The 24,260-nt window shown below is 41.8% G+C and overlaps 1 protein-coding gene across 1 annotated transcript; it reads right to left on the bottom strand.

The window, feature by feature from the left end:
- Positions 1-2,965: 2,965 nt before the first annotated feature.
- On the bottom strand, positions 2,966-22,083 carry LOC128818875 (MARVEL domain-containing protein 3-like). Its single transcript, XM_053998587.1, has 4 exons — positions 22,013-22,083; positions 21,684-21,839; positions 18,165-18,322; positions 2,966-4,676 (listed from the first exon to the last, which is right to left on the bottom strand). Exons 1-4 carry the CDS (start codon positions 22,018-22,020, stop codon positions 3,976-3,978), a joined length of 1,023 nt encoding a protein of 340 aa, XP_053854562.1. The 5' UTR covers positions 22,021-22,083; the 3' UTR covers positions 2,966-3,975.
- Positions 22,084-24,260: the final 2,177 nt, after the last annotated feature.

Genomic DNA, 24,260 nt, shown 5'->3' with positions numbered 1-24,260 from the left:
CCTTTCACTAGTGACCTGTCATCTGCAGTGGGGCTTTTCTCCTGCCAGGCAGCTCCAGTTCACCCTACAACCTGTGTCCATTTCCTCGCATCTCCAGGGATGGTGGCCATTTTAATCCTCTTTGTGAAGGTTCAGAAAAGGCTTGGTGTGCCAGAAGGCTTCTTGCTGTACCCAAGGCTTTGAGGTTGAGAGATGCTGTACTGTTTACCCCCAGAACAGCCTCTTGGACAAGGGCAGGTTTGGCCTTTGCTATCCCTCTTTCCTTCACAGTAGGTGAGGAGCTGTGGTGGTCACAGAGGGCAAGCTGGATACAGCCTGAGGATTGCCCTTACCAAAGTGGGACTGAGGGTGATGGCTGTGTGCAGTCCTTTGGCTGCAGGTGAATTAGGTTGTCAGGGGCTGTGTCAGAGAAACAGCTTGTTTCAGTGCTGACCTTGAAGGCTGCATGCAGGCAATGCAGACACACATGTATGCGCAGGGCAAGCAGCAGGGAAAGGCTCAAAGGAATGGTAGGGCTGACAGGAGCCATTTGCCCTGCCTTTGCTTACTGGTCCAAATGTGGATTGTTGTCCCGTACTAACTGGCAGTCGCTGCTCAGAGGTAATAGGCACAGCCATCTCCAGCAGAAAGGGGGAAGGCTAATCTGCCCTGGAAGAAGGACCACCTGCAATGGCAGCTGGGGACAACAGCCTGTTGCGGCCTTAGTCATCTCTGCTCTTGTATTACACCTTCCCAGCTCACACAGTCGAGACTTTCATGATTTCTAGAGGACATCAAGCATGATTTTATAGTTGGAAAGCAGGGTGGTTTGGATTGTTCTGAGGGCATTTGGCTTGTCCTTCACCTCAACAGGTAAGAAAGTTGCTTCTTTCCTGCCTTAGTCCTCTGAGAAGTATTTCTGGGATTTTCCCCTCTCCTCTCCTCCACTTCCTTCTGTGAAGGTGAATGGAGGAAACAGCACTGTTTATTCCCTCTTCACAATTATTTCCTAATAATCTTTCTTCATGGTGTCATGGAAGGAAACAAATTCAAGGCACAAAACTTTCAGGAAACTGTCAATTACTGGGCTGTGGCTTTCTTTGGGGTCCCTTTGCTTGCAGTGTTTCAGGACCTCGGCGTGTTTATTGATGACACCAAGCTGACAGCTGGAATGCTTGAGGTAAGGGATGCCATCCACAGCCACCTGCCAGGGTCTCCAGGCCTAAGGAGTGGGCCAATGTGAACCTCACAAAGTTCAAACAAGGCCAAGTGTGAGGTCCAGCACTTGGGCTGGGACAATCACCAGGATCAGTACAGACTGGGTGCTGAAGGGATCAAGAACAGCCCTGTGGAGAAGGACAGGGGTGATAAAAAATGGTGCATAAAAAATGGATTTGAACTGGCAGTGTGCTCTTGCAGCCCAGAAAGCAAATCATATCCTGGGCTGCATCAAAAGCAGCATGGCCAGCAGGGTGAAGGGGGGCATTTTTGTCCCTCAGCTCTGCTCTGGTGAGACCCCATCCAGAGTGCTGCATCCAGCTCGGGGGTCACCAGCACAGAAAGGACATGGACCTTTTGGGACGAGTCCATAGGAGGGCCAGGACAATGATCAGAGGGCTCGCTATGAAGACAGACTGAGAAAGCTGGGGCTGTTCAGCCTGAAGAAGAGAAGGCTCTGAGAAGACCCTTTTGTCTTTCAATATATAAAAGAGAGATGAAAAATGTGGAGAGAGACTTTTTACTAGAGCCTGTCGTAATAGGACAAGGAGGAACCATTTTAGATTAAAGGAGAGTAGAATTAATTTTGATATAAGGAATAAACTTGAGGCTGTAAAAGTTAGAAACAAGAGGGGATGATGAGTGCAGGGAAGCAACTGGGTGAGGAGCTGAGAGAATGTGACTGGGACTGACCTGTATTCAGCACCTACTTTTTGACTCTCCATGTAAAACACATTAAAATTGCTCCTGCTAACAGGAAAGGGACCCGAAATATTTGGATTGTGAGGGACCCAGGTGTCCAAGGGAGGAACACTACAGCAATAGTCCACAGTGGAGCTCTGTGCACCATTTTCCAAAGACTGAAATACCTTGCAGCAAGTGAGGCCTTTACCACAGATACAAGGAATAAAGACACAAGCAAAAAAAAAAAAAAAAAAAAAAAAAGAAAAGAAAAAAAAAAAAATCGATGCTCCCAAGAAGATTATTGCTTTTACACAGCGATGCCAGGCAAGCATCCAAAAATGAATGGGACAGAGTAAGAAGCCCTGAGATTAAAATTCATATTGTGCATTTATTTAAGGACTGATTTAAATTTATGCATTCTTACTTGCAACATTTTCTAAGCTTTTGAATTTGTCATTTCAAGGTGCTGCTTTTTTGTTGTTTGTATAACAGTGTGTCATTGTGTAACTAAGCTTGCTTTCAAACTGTGCAAGGTGTAGAGGTAGTACAGAACAGGAGTGTAGGCAGAGATGTCCAACAAGTGGTCAGCTGCGGCTTTAGCTGCATGCCAGACATCCCTGGAACAGACTTTGCAGCTGATTACAGCATACCAGAGAAGGTCTGGGCTTTGGCAAAGAGCTAGAAATCAAAGTCCTAATTTCCTGACTCTGTGATGACTGTGAGTCATTGCAAGTTTGAAAAGGCTATTCCTGTCTCTCCATAAGCATAATAATGCTATGGAACTTGGTGTTCAAAGTGTTAAAGATATGTTTAAGGAATTATATAAATGGTACTTATATAAAGGCTCATAATCACTTCTAATCAGAACCATAATGTTTTCTTGTTTGCCCTGAAACACAATCCTTTGAGATGTGTGTGTATGTGTATACATATGTGTATGTATGAAGTATGCAGTAAATAAGCTTTACTATGGTTCAAAAAAGCCTCATCTGGGCAATGACTGTGAGCCAGACAAAACTGAAAAGAATGAAAATGGCCAGAGCTTTCCCTTGTCTCAAGCTGACAGATCTTATGCACTTGAAGAACAGCCTTTTCTTTTTCCTCATCTTTAAAGATCAGCGATCTATTTCATCTGATTCAAACAAAGGACTCTTGAAAGATGTTCTCTTAAATTTATTTTCTCAACCCTGGGGCATACAATTACTGCTGTTCACTCATGCTTTGCCTGTTTAGATATTGGAAGGATACATGTACTTTCTGTCATTGTTACAGCATTCCCAGGGCAGGCAGCATGTTCCCGATTCAGGCTCTACCCACCACTGGCTGTGGAGTCAGCAAACCAAACCTTGTGTAGGTGCTTACAGAAACAAATGGTATCTTTACTAAGCTGATACCTGGCCAGTGTGATGCCTCTCAGGTTTTGATCTGTGCTCAGTGAGATGGGAAAATGTAGTAGGAAACTGGATAAGGACCCTGAATGCTGCCTTTGACATTGAAGCTAGTTCCCCCAGCAGCATTCCTCAGGGAGCACATGATCGGCATGTGTAAATCCCCGTGACTCAAAAGATAAAATGCTTCACTAGCCCAGGCCAAAAAGGTTACAAGTGTAACTTTGGACAGGATTCAGAGAAGCAGTCAGGTGTTCTTTGCTCTGTAAGCACTGTAGGATAAAGGAACAGGACACACAACAGACACAGGATCTGTTGAAAGTTGCCCATCCTAGCTGTGTATCAATTCCCTATGTCAGGGGAGAGGGAAAGGAAGCTGTTGTTAGCCCAAGTTTGGAAGCAACACAGTTGTAACCTGTTAAAAGCCCACTGCTCTTTGGATTTGCTGTGTGCAGGATGAAAACATTAAAATGAAACTCATTTTAAAGGCAGGAGTCCAGCTTGAGAAACCAGTGCAAAAATCCTTGTTAAAACAGTCACTCAATGCTGATTTTATTACATCATGTTGTAGCAGTATGGTTACAATCGGTGATTCAATACACACTTGAGCACCTTGTAGGAAAATACACCGTGGGCTGGTTGCCTGTTTGCGAGTGTCCATCCTTTGCTGAATCCTCAGCTCTCTGGCCCAGTCCCAGAGCTGATTTCACACTAACGTGGCGAGAGCCTGGACGTTGTGGGAGCTTTCAGAGGTCCTGTGCATGGCGTGGTGGTTTCTGACACTTCTGTCTCTAACACTGCCCTCAGGGCTGTGCTGAGCCTTGGCTGCGTGGCTCTGGAAGGCCCGCACGGTGCGGATAGCAAGGATGCAGAGCACAAAGCTGGCAAAGTACAGGCAGGAAGCGGCGACCCCGAAGAGGCCGACGGCCGCGTCGCCGCCCTGGACGTCGCAGTTCATGGAGGTGTAGCCACGGCGCGCGTAGAGCCGCTCGCGCCTCCTGCACACCTCGGTGGCGTTCACCTGCCTGACGAAGTGCAGGTAGAGCCCCACGGCCGCCAGGTATGCCAGGCCAGCCAGCAGGCTGAAGGCACATTCGCCTACCAGCAGCCCTGTCTGGAGCTGCTGGATGGGTTTTGCCCCCACGATGAGGAAGACGAGGGTGAGCGTGGCCGCTGTTAAGCTGAAGGCCACTCCGCCGTACACGCAAGGGGCTCTCATCTGGGTGAACTGCATGTCCAGCTCCCTCACCTCCTGCAGCTCTGTGCCCTCAAAGGGGCTGTAGGCCCAATTCAGGTTAAAGGATCCTAAGCCTCCGAGGGACGTGAAGCCTGCGACGGAGGCTTGGGAAGCGCCCACACAAATCAGCACCAGGAGGTTAACCGTGATTTCCACAAACTTCAAAATGCCTGGAAGGAGCAGAAAGATGGGAATAGGTGTCAAAAGCACATCTTGTGCAAACTGTGGGTGACAGAAGTACACCAAAACCATAGATAGAGAGTACTAATACTGAGATATTCTTCTTGGCTACAGCTACAGAAAAACACTTGGAAAAAAAAAAAAAAAAAAGAGAAGCCTGAACTCTCGTGGGTACATTTTGGAGGCTGGGCAAATTACTTTTTTTAATTTGTCAGTGTACTTGATAGATGGATCTTCATGCAGTGAAAAAAATCCATAAAAATTTTACAGTGCTTGTGTTACTGCCAAGGCAAGCGCACAGTGATTATATTTTGGCCTGTAACTACTTGGCATAAACACACTGAGCAAGAAATATCCAGTATGAACAAAATGCTGAGGTTGAAGCTGACAAAAACCTAGAAGCTTCTAACAGCTTGAAAAATCATGCAAGTTATTTCGGTCCTCCAAAACACATTTACAACTTTAACTTAGACCTTTTTTCTTCTGTGAAGGTATTTGTTAATTTAAACTTACTATCTAACCAGATGCAACTTGCACTTCATCTCCTTCAGCAACAAAAATCCCTCATAACTCTGGGGTTTCTGATTGCCCCCCCCCAAAAAAAAACCAAAAATGTATGCAGAAATAAATTAAGTGAATTTGATACTTGGTCATATGCATTCTACACCCTGACCTTCAGAAGACAGCCTTAAACTTCTGAGTTGACTCTTCACTTTTTCTTATGTTATGCTACTAGTAATAGTAACCAAGTATTTTTAAGGGAAAAAGTACAAACACCCAGAACCGAAAAGGGGAGAAATTACTTGTTTTTGTGGTAGCTGCCTCTCAGGAAGCTGCCTCATGTTTGATAAACCTGATTATTCTGTGACAGCTCACTAGGGGTCAGACTAAGATTAGTGAACACGACGGATGTTGCAGTGCAGCACAGCTAGAGTTGCCTACTGGGGAAATGAAAACCCTTAGCGTGTCACGCGTGTTGCTCCAAAGTTCTGAAGTTAATTACAGAATTGTAAATCTTATTATTCCATTGCTGTCTGACAGCCAAGAATGTAAGATGCTTGACACAGTGGTCCTATATTTGTCTTTAAAGTGGGGCCGGATCTGTGATTTGCACACAGACTTTCATTTTATGCTGCTAGCACTGATCCACATGGCATTTCCCTCTTGAGCAATGGCTCAGTTGTTGTCAAGGCTGTATGGGTTTGAAAAGGAAGGGCTGAAGCAGGAACACAAGGGAATTAAACAAATTTCTCTCTTGTGTTGCCAGGTGCTTCTAACCAAAGAAAGCTAGTGACAGCCACAATGAAGGATTATCAGATATTCCCATTCTGCCCCTTTTTATTCTGTCTACAGAGGGCTAAGGTAATGAGTCCTTTCCTGCTGCCACTTGCTCTGCACAGGAAGGTAGTGTTAGAGCACACAAAATTGTTCCCCTTGTTCAAGAAGAACCAAGTGAGCAGTTCTGTGTATGTGTTCTTCAGAGGCGATGCTGATTTCTGCATGACAGTGTGCCTTTTCTTCAACCCTTCTGCACAACCATTTCTGAGAAGCAGGGCAGTAACTGTGCTAGTTACCAAATCTCTTCAGCAGGCTTCAAGTACTTCAAAGGAGGTATTTGTGGAGCTAAACGTAGAGAGAAATTTAATTTTTGGCCCTGGAGTTAGGATTTGGAACTTCTTGTACCAAATTCAAATAATGCAGCCAAAAGACTCGTCATTTTTAATAGGTAAAGAATCATCACTTTACTAGGACTGTTCATAGTATTTTGAAAGAATAGTAGCTGTGCAGAACATTAACTGGAACTCAATCAGGTGGGGTTTTTTTTTTTTTTTTTGTCTGCTCAGTTGAGTTGTACATTATACCTTCCAAATACAGGGAGTCAACTTAGATCTTCAGGGCCCTTAGACAGTGTGACAGTGTTGGATGTAGAAGGGCACTTCCCTTTTTAAAGGCTGACTGTTGATTTAATAGATGCTCAAGCAGAAAATAGTTCTTACAAGTCTACACGGAGGAAAGACCATTTGATTAAGGGAAACATAAATTTTAAGTATGTTTGGCTACTTGGTAGATGGGAATTCATGATCAGTCAGCTGCTGACTTCAGAATTTCCTTTTCACCTATGTGTACTGAGGCCCCCTGACCTGCCGAGCATCAACTTTTCCTCTACATCACCTTGCTGAGCTTTGGAAAAGGCAATTTTCTGTTCTCAAAGTAGTCACTGCCTGCTGCTAACCTCCCCACATTTATAACTGACCCCAATCCTCAATGATGCTGCTCCAAAACTTTCTATGTGTTCACAAACATTCTGTATGCTACCCCTTAACTTTGCTGAGCTGACTGATAATGGGACGACAAATGTGATCAGTGCAGGTCTACTGTATTTTTAACCACAGCAGTAGATGCTTTAAAGGCATGCCTGAAAAATTTCCTTAGACAGGGCTTTCAGGTTGGACAGGTTTTGTATGTACCTGCACAGTTGTGACACATGCCTGCTGTAGAATTGATTAGAGTGACTAAACAATGGAGAGAGGTTCAGCAGCAGCTACTTCACCAATCACTTGTATCATTCGGATTAACTTGGATTTTTTTAAAAGAAAGTCCAAGAACAAAGCCTCCTGTATTAAAGACAATTTTAAAATGATAAGCAGTATGTCGAATGAATTACAGGTCTATGATGACAGGCAGCTGGGTTTATGAACATAGCAGACAATTAGTGGAAATGCCTAAGACCTTGTATAATCATCAGGGCTTTGATGGAAATATTAAGCCTTAAAGTATGTTCCAGCCCAGGAACCCCAAAAGCCTTTTGCAGCCTTAATCTGTGATAGTTACGAGCTGATACAAAATGCTACTAGTATAAACAGGATAGAGACAGATTTCAGAAGTAAGGAATAAAAGGATAGGTAAGTTTTGAATCTTAGCTCTGCCAAGGTATGGTCACGTACATCCTAGCAGTGACCTGTGTCAAGCAGTGTGCTACTGGTGGAAACAATTGAGTTACAAGCCACACTTCTGAGTCTGTGCTGCCACTTCTGCTTTCACAGGCCAGTTAGCCATGTCATCCTGGAGTTATACCTGCAGAAACCAAAAGGTCTTCCTATAGGGAAGTTGCTTATCTCTACAGTAATTCCTTAATCCCATGCAACAAATAATAATAATAAATATTATTATTTAATTAATTATTTAAATTGCAAGAAATAAATAATAAATATTATTATTTAATTAATTATTTAAATTGCAAGATTTAAGTGTAAAATAACCAAAAGTCTAAACAGCTCAGAATTCTATTATTTTAGGTTTTTTTTTCTTTTCTCAGGTTCAACATCTTTGGATTTACCTAAAATGATATTCATTTGTATTAAAATCACCACATTTGTATTTGTATTAAAATCAGCACAGTCAACAGGTGGCTTTAGGAACTAATCCTCTCCTTACTGAATAAGTTACAGGACTCCTGTCAGGGCTCCTGGACTGCTATTTCCTTTCCTGTGTTTCTTTCCTGCACTGCTTTTCAGCAGTGAAGGTGAGGATAATGGCTGCAATCTAGAAGTGGGTGTTGCCAGAGATTTCCAGAAAATTGCTTCATTTGTTCCATAAAATCTAAATCTGCAGTGGATAGTAACGTCAATGTATCCTACTTGTTAGTTTTGCTTGAATGCAGTTGTCTTTTGCTGGGAGTACGCTTCCTGCTATATACAATAATACAGCCTTCCAATTTATACTATTTATGTACTGCTCACTTTTTCTTTCCCTTTCTTTTCCTTGCTGGGATATTTCCATGGCACCAACCCACTGAACAGTGGTTTTATCTTCTGTCAAATGGTGGGCTTGTCCATCCAGCAAAGCTGACAGGTGGGCTGGTTAAGGGTACAGACCCACAGGCAGCTGTCTTTAACAGCTCCCACCCTTGGCTGGGCAGTCACTACTTTTTTCCCTTACCTCCACATTAGGCTCTTCTAAGAGTTGTTCAAAAAAATTAAAATAGCAGGAAACTATTTAACTCTTTTCTTTTGTGCTGCTGGTTTTGTTCTGCAACTTTAGCATCTTGAGGTGACTCACAGCATATCTGATGAGCAATCATGTTGGCATGAGTTTAGCACGGGCAGTAACAGCCAGGACCAGAGAAGGACCAAAAACTTCCCTTCTCAGATGAGGTGAGCTGTTAAATCCATGCGCTCTGCCTCATAAGACCCACTGTGGCTGAATGTGTGGTACCCAGCAACTCAGCTGTGCACTCAAGTCACATGTCAGAAGCCCTAAAGAGGAATTTCCATCCAGGCACTGTGGCAGGACAGCTCTGATGTTCAGGTGTGGGGGTCATGGTGTGTGCATACACGTGTACATAAAGCAGAATGGTCAATTCTTGTTTGTTCCTTTGTTTCTGCAGCTGCCATGAATGAATTTGCAGGACAGACAGTTCTGGCTCTTTCTGTTGAACTCCTCTGATCCCATGAGGGCCATACAAATGGAAAAGGCCTTCAAAATGTCTCCCTCCACTGTATCTGGGACAGGAGTCACTTTCTTCCTCTGCTGAATGCACATGGACTCCTCCTCCTGTCTCTTTTGCATCATTCCCTCCTCTCCAGTGAACACCACTGCATACTTCCAGAATATTCTATGTTTACCACTCTCCATTTTGGCTTGCCTTCTCCCTCTGCTTCCTTTGCAGACCACATACCACTGGGACCAGCAGGACCCAGGGGCAGCCCTGGGGCTATGTGGCTGCCACCCTTGGACACCTGGATCCCAGTGGCAGGGCTGGTGACACACAGGTCAGTGGTACTCATGTCATATCCCATTAGGGGTCGCTCCAGGAGAAGGGAAGAGAGGAGTTAGAAGCTACAACACACATGAAAAATCTTTCTCCAAGCCTTTTTCACTGCAAGTTGTATTTTTTTTCCTCACCCCCCCCCCCCATTTGGGTACCTTTCTGCTTTTCAGAGGTAATCTTTCTTATTATTTTTTTTTTTTTTACCCCTCAAAAAGAAGAAAACAAGTATTTTGAACATACATAGTGACTTACAAAAGCAGCAGTCAGTCCTGAAAAGGATCTCTAATGGAGAACATCTCTTGTCAGTGCAGGTTTGGCATTCCCCAGAGACTGAAGGCACAACTCAATGCAGCTTTGGTCACCTCTCTGCTAAATTGAGTCGGTAGCAGGAGGAAAAAGATAAGGAGAAGGGAAGAAAATTTCAAAGTAAAGCAGGGTTTGGCTTTGCTTTTCGAAGGGGACAAAATGTGACAGAAATGGGGAGAAACCAAAACAGAGGAGGAGAACTGAACAAGGAAAAAGAAACAAAGACAACAGTTGCAAGAGATCAAAAATATAAAATCTGGATGCAAAGATGTTTTAATATCTTTCTAACAGTATTATTCCCTTTATGTAGAAAGCAAGATCTTACTGAAACCAGTAACAAGAATTCAATCAGCTTCACTAAAGCAGAATAAGGGGAATACACAATTTTTCATAAATAAAGAAATGCCCCCCAAGTCCCCACACCACTATTATTTTTGCAAGTCTCTGTGTTCTTCAGCCAGTGGTGGGATTTAGCTTTCACTTAGTCATGCTAAAATCAGAGGCAGAAAAAAAACAACCCAACCCTAAAACACAAGAATTAGGCAATGTAACACCAACAAAATCTTGGCTTTTCAGAGGACCCAAGGGATGCACATACTCAGAGCCAAATGCATTTAAATTGCATGGAAGTGCCCAACACACTTACGCTCATTTGAGATATCCATCTTACTGGAAATCACTGAAAAAATAGTTTAAAACTGGGAAAATTAAGTGATTTGTGTGCTCTAGAAAAAAAAAAGCTTTATTATTACCTTTTAATAAGTTGTGTCTCTTTATTCAAGATAATCACTCTGTTAGGAAATCTCAAAGGATGACCAGCCTTGGTTTTAATGACTCAGAGAAGTCTTGCATTCACAGAGTGTTCAGATCCAAATGTATTATCCTGTTTTTTCTGTGTATCCTCTTCCCTTACAGAACAACTATCCCACCTGCTCTATTCTTTTTGCTTAATAACTTCCCATCCTCTAAAAAGTGCTGTCCAATTTTCACAGGAAAGGGTGGACTTAAATTGTAGAATTACTGCATCATCCTCTATCCCCATATTTTCCCACCACTGTAACACAGTTTCAATACAACCCAGCCCTTGTCTGGGAACAACAGCTATGGTTTACTTGTACCCAGTAGTTCTTTAAAGCATCACTTCTAGAATGTTCTTGATTTCTCTCCTGCTAATTGAGCATGAGTCATCTTTCCTAATTTTGGAGAGGGTGGGAAGCAAAAGATCTTGCATTAAACTGTAGCATTTGCCAGTACTGCTCTAAATATAACTGTAAAAGGCTGTATTCTATTTGTAGCACTGGCAGGTCTCTGTATGGTCACCTCGCATTCTACATTTCAGGAAATGGCCTTTTTTATCCTCTTTTTTTAAAATGAACCAATAGTTCTTTCAAGTAGTAAACAAGTGTCTTGGTATTGAAACCAGCTCGCAGGAGTTTTTTTAAAAGGAGTTCAGAAAACAATGAAACGCTCTTGTTCCATAAGCCAATTTTCCATGGCCACTCCCTCTGTTTGAACTGAAATTGAGCTACCTTTAGAAAGTACAAAGATTGGGGTGTTATTGCTCTTTAAGTAATCATAGTCTGGCTGAAGGTGGGTCAGGTTGGAGGCACCTGTGAACCTGAGCTTCTCATTCACTTTACTAATTGTACGTTGTCACACTTGGTGAGCAACATTCCTGTCTGGGTAGATTTTTCTCCTTTAAGAGAGCTAGGATCACTTGCTCAAGAAATAGAGCTACATTCAATAGATAATCTGTCTGCTGTATCAATTGGCTTTGAGAGCCACGTTTTAAAGAGAAGACTTTCCCTTTGTTCCCTTAATTTGGGTCAGGTGTAGGGAAGACAAACCTGGTTCTCTTAGAGGAAAGACAGTGTAACTCTTCTGTAACGGCACTGAGCAAACCTAACTAAGATTTGCCAGTATGAGAAACATGGACTGGAGTCTAACACACACCTAACAGCAACTTTGCCAGTATCTTCCCCTGCCAACTTCAGTGAGTCTTACTGCAGTCCTTGTTCTCTAAAAACAATTGTGTACATGTTAGCACAATGCCAAAAAGGTGGATGAAAATAATTTCATATGAAAATGTGGGCAGAGTGAAGTCCCGTGTGTTGGCAAGGCAACAGTTTGCTAAAGGTAGGATTTGGCATCTGCAAGTAGTGTAGCTCCCCTGAGTGTTTTTATAGAGCCAACTGCTCAAGGCTGTTTGTATTTCACAGTAAAGAGAACTGAGCTCCAAATGAAATACTTTAACATCAGAAGAGGAAGGAAAGTTACCTGCAGCTCTGCTGCTGTATCTTGTTACTCTGCTACTTTAATTAAGCATTTTGAATAACTGGGATTATTTTAATCTGTATAGCACTGTTCAATTCCCACTATTAATATCGTCTGTCTTCACAATTACAAGATTAAAAAACTTGATTGCAATTTCAGCCTGTTAGTCACACTGTATTTAAAATATACTTTGTAACAGATAGAAGGGGAAGCTGCCTAATTAAAATGAGACTAGGGGACCCTAGAGCTCCCTTCTTTGGCAGAAATACATGGAAATTAACTGCCACAGGAACAGTGCACAGCAGCTTTGGGCACAATCTAAAAGAACTATGCACGGCACACTGTGGGGGTAAAATGTGAAGATGGTGACTACAAAACACAACACTTTCTCATCTAATCCTGTTGGGTGTCCCCACAGGAATGTAGGTGTCCTGCATTGCCAAAAAGATGCAACGTGCTGCTGAATGTACTTGTTGAATGCTTGTTTTCACACACAGAGTTACCTGCGCTATGCACATTTAATGACCCTTCAGTGTTTTTGAATGTGCATACCTGAAGCTATAGGAGATTTTTTTTACTTCAGTCCAATGCCTCTTGCAGACCACTATTCTCCCCCAGCATCTCTGCAGCACTGAAAGGGATACAGGTCCTCTGCAAAATGTTTTCTCCCCTCCTGCTCCCATGTCTGACTCCAAGAGGAGCAGTATCACAACATAACACAGCAAAGAAACAACAGCAGCATTATGGCTGAGAACAATGGCAGAACTCAAATCGAGTTTCTATTAGTGTGAACCCTGTGTCTTGGCTAACTTTTCATCTCAGTGTTTTTTCTAGTCTATGAGTATTTCCCAGCATGCATAGCTATAGGGGAAAAAAAGAGTGTGTTTTGTAAAAACAAAAGCTTATAGATGTTTACATTTGAATTAATGCCGGCTTGTTAGTGCATGAATGTATCCTGGAGAAAGTCATTGTTACTCCCTAATTCTATTTCCTCCTCCAAATAAATTCAGTTTGATATTTCCTCCTGGCTATGCTTGAAATTGGAGACTTTTCATGTTGTTACAAACCATAATGCTGTCTTTTTCTGAGAGGAAATTGCTCTGAAGGTTTTAACAATTGTGGATGTTAGAATGTAGGCTAAAGCCATGATTGTTTGGAAGCGCCTACAATATGCTTAAGAAATCTAACACTATTCAAGGAGCAAAGCTGTATTCATAGCAGCAAAGAACAGGGATTCAATTTTACTTGCTCCCTCACAAACTGTTTCATAACCTTTTCAGTGTTGTCTCCCTTAAAGGACAAATGGGTAGAAAAATTAAAAAAAATACATTATTTGCTCAGGAATCATGACCAATTCTATAGAAGGCAAAAAACCAAATAATTTTCTAAGTCACATACTGACCAAAGATGACAGAAACTTAAGTTTACCTTCACTGTTTAAGCAAAACTATAGGAGGCATTATCCAAGAATTGCATTGCTCCACCTCTTTCACACCAATATACATAATAAAAAGAAAATTAAAAGTTTTCAAGGTCAAGTGACCAAATATCTGAGACCAATTTATGATCAGCAATTCACTCTTGGGTTCAACTCAGATTTTCCTCTCACTGAGGTGAAGGATGGCAGCCAGCCTTGAACACTTTTTTTCATTCCATCTGCTAAACAAAAGCACTGAATCTGGTTATATTTTAAATATATCTAAGGGGGTTATTTGAAAGGCAAAATGATTACTAATTTAGGTTTTCTACATAGAAGAGAGAACTACAGAAATTTTACGTGCACTCTGAAAAGCAAATTGAATGCTTCCTTCTGACAGAATTTCAGCCTTAAGAATCCCCAGGTCAAAAAACTCTTGTTGTTTTCAACATGTGCTGCATTAAATGGCATGTGTAATATATCACACGTAAGCAGTAAGAAATGGCCATTGCAAGGAGCAGTTCCTTAGTTAATGAAAGGTTTATCTTTATCACAAAGAGTTTATTTCAAATTCCCATAAATTATCTAGTGCATCTAGGCAGTTTGACACCAGTCTATAAGCTGTTCTCGCAATCTCCTTCACTACTGTAGAAACAGACAGTGGCACACTTCTGTTTCTACTGCTTTTTGATCTGTAATCTGCAGGCCCCCAAGTGTAGCTTTCCTATGTAAAATTACCAACATATAGAAACTAGACATAAAGACAGCATAGCAGGGAATAGTCAAGAGTTTGTTACAGGGAAGTCACTTAAAAGAATCAGCAGATATGTGAAGAAAGGTAGTGCTCTTAAGTGATACAAGTGACAAGTGAGATAAACAATCATTTCACTGGTTGGCAGTGGCTAAAGAATAATAAAAAGGAAACAGCCTGTTTTCAGGCAACTAGAGTTAAGGGAGTAATTTCTGGTTTGTGTTGCCTGTCACCAGTATGTCCATGTTGGCAGTGCAGTGGGAAGGGATTTGCAGAGTCAGGTGAAGTTGAAGACACAGGGGCTACAGGACAGGCATTTTCTGGAGAGGAGTACTTAATTTTGGCTCTAGTTTGGTCCAGAGTGCAGAGTGCCTGCTAGTAGTTACAGCTCACCTTTTCATTTAGTTTTATCAAAAAAAAATTACAGTTGTGCACCCTGGGTCTGCTCTGCAATATGGCCCAAAGAACTGTAAGTGGAGGTTCCAAGCATATTCAGCTCAAAACTACATACCAAAATACTATGGTAGATGCACAGACTGATGAATTGAAAAGATTGAAAACTGAGATGGTGAAATCTGCTTTAATAATAATAATCATAGGACTTTCTTCATGCTTGCCAACAGTAAAATTGGTAGGCTGCTAAGAGCTCAAGCTTTGAATGAGAAATTAATGAAATCAATGTTCAATAAGCAACCTCCACCTCATGGTTGTACAGAAATACCCACAAACACCGATGCCCCTGTGGACAGAGCATGCAGATGGGTTCTAAGCCAGACATTCCCATTTCAGGTAGCTTTCTTTGAAGACATCAGCTCCATGTTCACTGATAGTCAAACACCACACAACAGGCAGGAAGCATTAGAACAGGATTACAGAACCAGAGCCTTAGGCAGATGTCTGATTCTTTTGGGAATTTATCTGGAATTTTTACTGCATTTCTAGTCAGTCTATCTCAAAAAGGTGTGGCAGAACTGGAAAAGGTATAGACTGGAAAGCTGACGAAAACTGGCTATTGTTCAATCTGTGAAGAAGCAATAGGGGCACAGGGAAAAAGGGAAGACTTTACTCTAAAACCATAAATCTCATAGAGAAGCTGAATATATGAGATTATCACTACATATTTAGAATACCATCAGAATCAGAAACACCTTCTTTAAAACATTTTAAGGAATGAAACAGTAGTACTTCAAGTGAAACTCTGGAACTCCTTATCTTAAGGTAATGTGAAGGTCAAACATTTAAAAAAGCGATTCAGCAGAGAATTAAACAAACTTCATAGGTCTGTAAAGAGGTATTAAACACAACAGATGTGAGTGCAGTCTTCCAATTCAGGAAATTCCACCAATCCAAAGTCTGGAGTCTATTCCAGAAGACAGCTTACTCTCTACTGGTCCAAACTTGGATGGTCCTCCTAGTTTGTACTTTAGTACATTTTTTGGGAGGAAGAGCGATGAAGTGCCTCGTATGATCCAGCACTGCTATCCATGTGATCCCACCTGAATGGCTTTGAATAGGTATCCCTCATATAATGTTTTAACAGACTTTTTTTTCCCTTTCTGTTTTCAAGATGAAAGGATTAAAAAAGAGCAGAATGTTTTGAAGTTTCTTAGATGGTATCAAATGTTCCTACCAGCAAAAGGGGTCAGTATTAGGTTTTTTTCCCCACTATATTTGGGCTGGGTTTATTGTCCTAATGTGGTTGTAGGGGGAAAAAAAAAAAAAGGGGCAGGGAATAGAGAGGTACGGGGGGAATAACAAAGACAGGAGAAATGAGGTCCTAAAGCCCTAAGCTGTTTAAAGGATCCCTAAAAAACCCAGCTGCTTATTTCTCAAATTCAGCTTTAGTTTTTTGGTATATAGCTGGTAAAAAACATGGATGAAGGGGGAACTATTTGGGTGAAGCAAATACTATTCAGAGCTCTGGTTTTATAGAATTCCTCTCTAGTTTGCTAAACTGCTTCAGCAGTTTGCTAAACTGCTCAAAATGCATAAAGAACATAACCTAGGTGTGCTAGGCAAAAGATAAAAGCCCTAAAGCTCAACAACTTAGTGGACTGTCAGAAACTAAGGTTCACATTTCAGTTGCTGCTTTGGAAAAGACTGTTTAATCACTTAATTTCCCAGCCTTGTTTGAGTCTCGTTTGTTTTAAAATTTTGGTGATTGGGAAGGGGGAATTTCACCAGAGTGCTGACAAATCATTGGCAAAAGAAGGAGATGGTTAATATGTATTTGCAGGAACTTTTCATACTCTAAAGTGTTGCAGCTCCCATGTACTGACTTCTTAGTAAACAATTCATGTAGTTCATCTACAGCATCTACCATAACTGCAGGGAATACGGAATTCAGCAATCAATTCTGCAGTTCTAGTAAAGTCTGCTAAATCTTGGTACTTCCAAAAACAAAACAGGATACTAACTTTCTCATAATCTTATCAACCTTCAATATATTTTCATTTTTGAAATAATGTTGCTAATACAAGGGTTCATTTTCTGCATGATCTCTTTTCCTTCCTCCACTGCAAGCTCAGACATGAAATTTTTGGACAACACTGAGCAATATCTGGGGGAGGGGTGGGAGTAAAATCATCACTGTCAACTGATGTATCCAAAACCAGGATATTTTAAAAATCTTAATGATATTTAATGCACTGAAATAATGAAAAGCAAATGCAGGAAAAAAAAAAAAAACAAACCAGATATTCCCATTAAGCTATCCATAAGTCAAAGCAACCAGTGAAAACTGGAAACTAAAACTAACCTGCCACTCCATTTTTCTAAAGCTCTGATAAAATAGGGCATGGAGTTTTCTGCAGCTTTTTAGATAAATTAAAATAATTCAATATGCTTAAAGAAGAAACTGATGATACAATGTTATCATGGTTAAAAATATCATATGGCTCCATGTCATTAAAACTTTACTAATGGTTGCAGTTACATATGAAGATGAAAAACAAACTGCATACTAATATACAGAACATATTTTTAAGACAAAATAGTTCATCTCACTCCTAAAACTGTTCACATATTCACATAGACAAATATTAAGAGCAAATTGATTGTGCTATTAATTTCCTACATGGAGTGAAGAAATAATCTAACATTATGTGCTTTAATTTACTTCTAACAGCTAATCTCTTCAGTTTTCTCTCTACTGGAGGACACTGAAAGTCTATTTATAGACATCAGCCAAAGACTTTGCACCTAGCTGCAAGTTCAACTCAGACTGCAGCGGAGCTTTCCTACAGACAAGGTGAGAATGATCAGTGCCCTGAAAGAGGGAAAACTTTCAAGGGGTAATGAATATTTTAACAACTACTTTTTTTCAGTTTACAGGAATGAGTTTACTAAGGCTGATTTCCTCCCACATTAAGGCTCATTTCTGTCCTTGCTGCAGTTGTTTTCTACCTAAGAAAAACCCAAGTTATTTCTCCAAAACTGTTTTATTGGATTCATGTCCAGAAAAAAATTTTGTCTCCCGCAATGATGCTTTATAAAGATGTATGAGTGATAACTGGGGTAAATCCAGAATTGATAAAAAGCGTGAGAAGAATGATTGGGAAATAAACTAGCATAAAACCTTCAACAGCCATCTCTAAATTGCTCACAGATGCAAATGTCTATTTTATTCCTAAATCCCAAAGGCTAACTCTTGTTGCACTGAGTGACTGATTACACACATGACCCACTCTGATGCTCTAGATGCATATTCCAGAGATGTATTTTCAAGTATCTAAATATCTGTATAAATATTGCCTTTAGATGTCTAAAATTAATTCATTAACTCTCTCAGTCCTTGTGGACTTTTTTTTTTGGTAGGGTTTCTTTTTTTTCCATTTGTTTTCTTTTGTTTTAATATTCTTCTAGCTTTACTTTGTTGTGCTTCTAAACACAGAAACCAAATCCAAGAGAAGTCCTTGGAAGGAGAAGGGTGGATGGCAGGCAATAAGAGTATCACATACCTCTTGTTGTGCATACCTTTGAACACTTCATTGAGAAGCTTTCCTTGGGAGGATAAAACTCTGGTGGTGGGCCAAAATACTCCTGTGCTGCTCCTGAGGTTTTAGAGTAAGGGTCTGAGCAAACAGAAGTCCTTGAGTGCTGGCCACCTCGGATGTCTCTACAATGGAGTAAACGACTGATGGTTATTCATTAGGTCATACTCTCTCCTGAACACTAGAACATGAGAAATTATCAGATGCTCCTCTTAGTGGAAGCAACTAGCTTGCTTCACAGGCATCTGACCTTTTTTGCTTACTTGTTTTGAAAGCAAATAATCCAAAAGCAAATAATCTAAAAACTTGCATAAATGCATGTTCACAAGGATATTTGCATTCAATGGTCCTTATTTTGGAAAATAGTATACTCACTGGGTAGGCTGGCTGAACTGTTTAGCTTACTGGCAAAAGGTAATAACAGGAAATAACAGCTTTTTCATTAAAACCAAACAATTTAGCTAGTCCATAGCATGCCAGATAATAGAAATGAGAGAGACTTTGGCATAATAAATGTGCAAAGTAGCACAACTATTTAATGGGTGTTCGTACTTCCAACTAGTGTCTCTCACAAAAGATGCCTTTTAAAAGAATAAAAACTATTAAAATAAACAGATAAGGATTTTAATCTAGGGAAAAATAGCCTATTCAAATTTTTGAGGTCCTTGAAGATATTTGAAGAAGAATCTAATATCAACCCTCCTTCCCAAAAAGATCAGTTTCTCCTGTCTCCAACTAGTCTCTCCATTGATACAATGGTCCAGTTTTCTGCAATGACATACAGCTCCATATCTGAAGCCTGATGATCTTTAAAGTTGGTGAGATTTCAATTATTTTATAGAAAAAGTGCAATTTTCCCTTTAAAATGACCTAACATTTAAGTTAAAAGAAACACTGGCTGCAAATTGTTTGTGTTTGGTCTAATAGAAATTTTTCCCTGATTTGAAGAAGAATTGGAGCTTGCCTTTTTCAAGGTACAGCTGGATGAGTTTGTTATTAAAGGGCATTTTAAGTCTCATTTAGCATTATTATTTTTAAAAGTCTTCTTTGTATTCCTTTTTTATCTTGAATTTCTTATCCACAGATCAGCATTTTCAACTGTAGTTTTATTTCCTAGTATCACTGCACTTCACTAAAGTTTATCTTCATCCAATTCCAGACTCAATATTATCTCGTTCATCCACATTAAATCATGTTCTTTGTAGTTCTTACATTTTAATTAAGACATTCAATAACAAGACCAATGCTAACTTCTCCGTGTTTAGCTGCCAACAGCTCTATTTGGCTAAAACATTTCTGATTTTTCTGACCTCTGTCCTGTGTCTTGTGCAACTACCAAAGCATCCTGTGCAGCTGTGTCACATAAATTAAATAAGCTGTGTGATTTATAAGACTTCCAGTAACTTGAAAGCAATCCCTTTGGTACTTCTGATGCAGCTGCTTCTCTCTATTGTTTCCTGTTACTTGCCAGAAAACAAAACAAGACAAAAAATCAAACCAAACCCCCCCAGTGTTCAGCAGCAGAGTACATTTAGGAAAAAAAAAAAAACAACCTTTTTTTAGATGCCTTTTTTTCTCACTGTGGCCTGTTCTGGCCAGCTTTGCTGCTGTTTTCCTTGAGGATTTTGCCATTCTAGGTAATTCTCCTCAGCACTGGGAGGAAGGTTGCTGTAGGAGTTTCATTTCAGACAGAAATGCATTTGGAAGGAGAAACACTCTGGCTAGAAAGTCTAGTTCATCAGGGATGAAAGTATTAGGCACCCAAAGTACAGCTTCCATGAAATTCTTCCCATGTATTTCATTATAGCATCTGTTGGTCTTCAGATCAATCAGCCAAAGTTTTCACCAAAACCCATGAGGACTCCATGAGAACCAAGCAGAGGAAATGCTGTAAGGTTAAGCCAAACTCCTTCAAAACAACTGACAGAAAAGTTTCTCAATCAGTTTTAGTGGGGTCTGATGGCCCCCAGATGCTTGACTTGACTCTAAGAATTATCTTCATGGCTGTTACAGATTTGCAACTGCAGCTTCCCTTCCTCTAATCCCTGATGGATACAGGGATGTCTGTGAACTTTTACAGTCCATCCATCAATTTTCAATCTACGAGTCCAAACATATAAAACTAACAGCAAAACCAAAAAATCCAGAGAAGCGCTTTATTAAAAAGTGGTGATTTAATTTATTGCTAGCCTTTCACACATTGCTTATATTATGCTATACATGAAAGAAAAAAAAAAAAAGCCTACATCAAACCTGCAACCCTTTTGTTTTTTCCTTTTTCTCTCCGCTGTGCTATTAATGCGTTACTGGCATTAGCTGGTCTCACTTCTAATATGTTCAAGATAATTTAACTATATTGCCTGCCAATCTCTGCTTTTGCTAAGGATAGGCATTCAGCCTCTGAGGATGATTCTTAGACTGGTCTTTGTTCTGATTTTTCTTCAATTTTTCATAATTTAAGAGAGAGAGAAAAAAAATCATTAGCTATTTTCACTATGCAATAGTTTTAGTGCTATCCAAGTGTTTTATACGTAGCCATAAGTATTACTTGTAGTCCACGCAGTGCTCTTCTCTGCTCCTTTTATTGTTATCCTGTTTTCCTTACTAAAATGCACATTATCAGGGAGTACTTCAGTATTTCAGCTTTTCCATTATATTTATCTCCTCTCCCTGTTTGCCTTTATTCTTAAATTCCCCTACAATCACGTCCCCAGAGACTGAATGGCAGAGATGAACACTCTGCCACCATGGCCAATTTGCCACGTTTAGATCTACAAACCTCTCTCCTACAGTGCAGCCACGCCCTGGCATGACCTAAAAGGAAAACAGCCTAAGCTCACATCTAGCATGCTGCAGCCAGGCCAGGCTGGAAGGAGAAGTGCAATATCCTAAGAGTTTATTTGGCACTGGAAACCCATTAGTTGATCTGCTCATTGTGGTGGTAGGGGCTGACCCACTCTCAAGCGCTGCCAACAGCCTTGGAGACTTCAACAAGCACTCATCTATTGACAGCGACTACTGGAAGTAATTTTATTTCAGATTAACAGGAACATGTTCACAGCAACTTGAGAGCTCACAAAGTCCCCATGCTGGGCTCGGTCATGTAACATTCTTATTTAAGCAGTGCATATTTGGCGAGCCACAGCTTGCCGTCACCCGCTGACCAGTGTCTTCAGGAACTGTACTAAGACTCATAGCCACATTTCACCTACTTGTCACCCAACCTGATTCAGATCATCCCAGGAAATTCACGACTCTGCCTGTGTTACACAGCCTATCTTTCTGTCCTGTCTCCAGCTCAAAACAAAGAAAAAAGGTTAAATGTCTAAGTGTAAAATAGCTCCCTTCCAAATGCAGTATGCTCATGCTTTCACAGCTGAGTAAAAGCTTTCTTCACTATTGTAAATTAAGCCTATTTAAAAGCAGAGAGAAGGCAGACATTATAGACCTACTGTGATCTATTTCTCTGAGGAGATAAAGACATACCTTGCATTGTATGGGTATGCTTTTCTTGCTCTTCTATCTTCCTTGTATCTATCAGATCTATGGTTCTCATGGTGCCTGTATTGCTCATCTTGGTATCGACTCCCAGCATGAGACATCTTGTTTCTCAGATGTATTCTCTCCTTAGAAAATAACTTCCTGAGCCAGAGAAATAAAACCAGTTCATTTTATTGCTCCACTTAAAAGTTATTCATTGACCAGCACTCACTTCCATTAAATGCTGATTCAAAATTAGCACAGACTTCTTTAAAACGTGAAGGAACCCTTTAAACGATAAGGTAACTTCATTAAAGCAGGAAATTTTTCTTTACCTTTTCATCAAGTAAATGCAACGTTTCTGTACCTGACATTTATTGCATTTATCTTATTTACTAGGTCTGCTCTGATTCTCCTGTCTTTGCTGCCGGAGCAAGGAATCGTGTCCACCAACAACTAAATCTTGTCTTTTGCAATGCTCTGTCTCAGGTAAAGCATTAAGCCCCAGCAAGTGCCAGGGCACTGCATGAGTGTGCACACAGCTGCCACTGGCACAGGGAAGTCTGGAAGAGCAGGCTGTGACCTTTGTCCTGGGAGCTTCTAAGAGGAGGGCACCCGTGGATGTAAACAATCACTACCAAACATTGCCTATGATTTACATAAACATTACGTACAGGCAAAGCACTGCAGGGCTGAAAGTAAACTGGCAAGAAGCTATACCCTGATAATTCCATATTAAATACAACCAATTTGATATTTGCTGAAAGTGTCTTTACCTTTTCAAGTGCGATACGATTAAGCCCAAACATGTAAAATAGGAAAACAGACTTCAAACACCTGAGCAATCTTTAGACTCATTTGCCTTCATCACAGCCCTTTAACATCCCTGCAGAAGTGTCTGCTGTGGGTTTAATTTGCACTGATCAAGACCTGGTAACCTTCCTCCATCTCCTTTGGGTGTTATAAAGTAAATAAATATAAACATAAAAATGTAATACAAAGGATAAAAAAATTAATTTTTGTTTTCATCAAAGAGGGAACGAGACAGCGCCTTCCCCCGAGGGCAGGAACCATTCCGCAGGGAAAGGTTCCTGGTGCCGCCGCCGCCGCAGCGACCCGAGGCCCCCGTGGCGCCCCGGGGGTGGCCCTGGCGAGGGGGCTGCCCCGGGACACCCCGGGCACCTCCCGCCGGGCACCTTCGCTTCCCCCCGCTGCCGGTTCCCCCGGGACCAAGGCACACGACCCCGGCCCTCACCTGAGGTAGCGCCGAGCTCCGTCCCGCCCCGCAGCAGCTCCCGGCGCCGCCGGCACCGCCCTCCCGGCCCGGCCGCCTCCCGCCTGCCCTGCCCGGGGCGGCCCTGCCCGCTCCGGCCTCAGCGCACGGGAGAGGTGAGCAGAGTCACAAAGTCACGGAGTCAGTTTGCCTGGAAATGAACTAAAGATCGCTGAGATCATCAGGTCCAGTCTGTGATCCAACACCGCCATGTCAACCAGACCATGGCACTGAGTGCCGCGTCCATCCAGGCTTTCTTTTAAGGCCGCCACGGATGGTGAGACCGGCACCTCCCTGGGCAGCTCATTCAAAAGTCTAATCACTCTTCATGTGAAGAAATTCTTCCTGATGTCCAGCCTGAGCCTCACCTGGCACAGCCCGAGACTGTGTCCTTTTGTTCTGTCGCTGGTTCCCTGGGAGAAGAGGCCGTCCCCCACCTGGCTACAGCCTCATTCCAGGCAGCTGTAGAGAGTGATAAGGTCACCCCTGAGCCTCCTTTTCTCCAGGCGAAACACCCCCAGCTCCCTCAGCCACTCCTCATGGGATGTGCACTCCAGACCCTTCAGCAGCTTCCTTGCCCTTTCCTCTTCCTCGGTGAAGAGGAACGAGGGCTGTGGGAATGGGCTGGTGTCAGGGAGCACAGGACAACCTGAGCTTTGTTTAATTTAATAAAATGACGTCCCTGTGCCCTACAGTGCTGAGGAGGAACTTGGTAACCACGAGAGGATATAAAACCTGAAGGTTAATAAAGTTGAAATTCAAGGTCCTCACAGGTTGCCTTACTGTTTTTCTAAAGCCACCTCCATTGACTGGCAGAGTTCAGGGCAGAAAGCCCTGAAAGGTGGGGTGGGGGCAGGGTGAAGGGAAGGAGGTAAAAGATGATGGGCGACGCTTGTGTCCAGGAGCAGGTGTGTGAGAATGGCCTGTGTTACGCTAGACAGGTTGCACAGGGAGGTAAGCAGATAGACTCTCCTCTGGTGCAGAGCCATGTTTTGGATAAACAGCCATTTGAATGCATGCAGTCTCCTTCCTTGGTGCTCTGCTGAAAGCCCTCCCTGTGGTGTATCGGCAGGGGCTTTGTCGCCTCGCTGCCAGCCTGTGATGTTTCTCTTACAGAGGAACAATGTGCTGGTCTCCTCAGGATGCCTTCTATTGGTGTTTATAATCTCTTTTTGGAGTGAGTCTGGACAGGCTCTTGAACCGGAATTGTAGCAAATGGCTTCTTGGTTGTGCAGTCCTGTACACAAAAGCAGTCTGTGCCTGGGAAACAGGATGGTGGTGTTAACATGACACCGTGCCCAGCTAATATT

This window comes from Vidua macroura, chromosome 1, assembly GCF_024509145.1.
Source record: "Vidua macroura isolate BioBank_ID:100142 chromosome 1, ASM2450914v1, whole genome shotgun sequence".
In the NCBI taxonomy this organism is placed as follows: Eukaryota; Metazoa; Chordata; class Aves; order Passeriformes; family Viduidae; genus Vidua; species Vidua macroura.
Note: the sequence above shows the minus strand (reverse complement) of the source record. Positions and strands in the feature narration are given on the sequence as shown.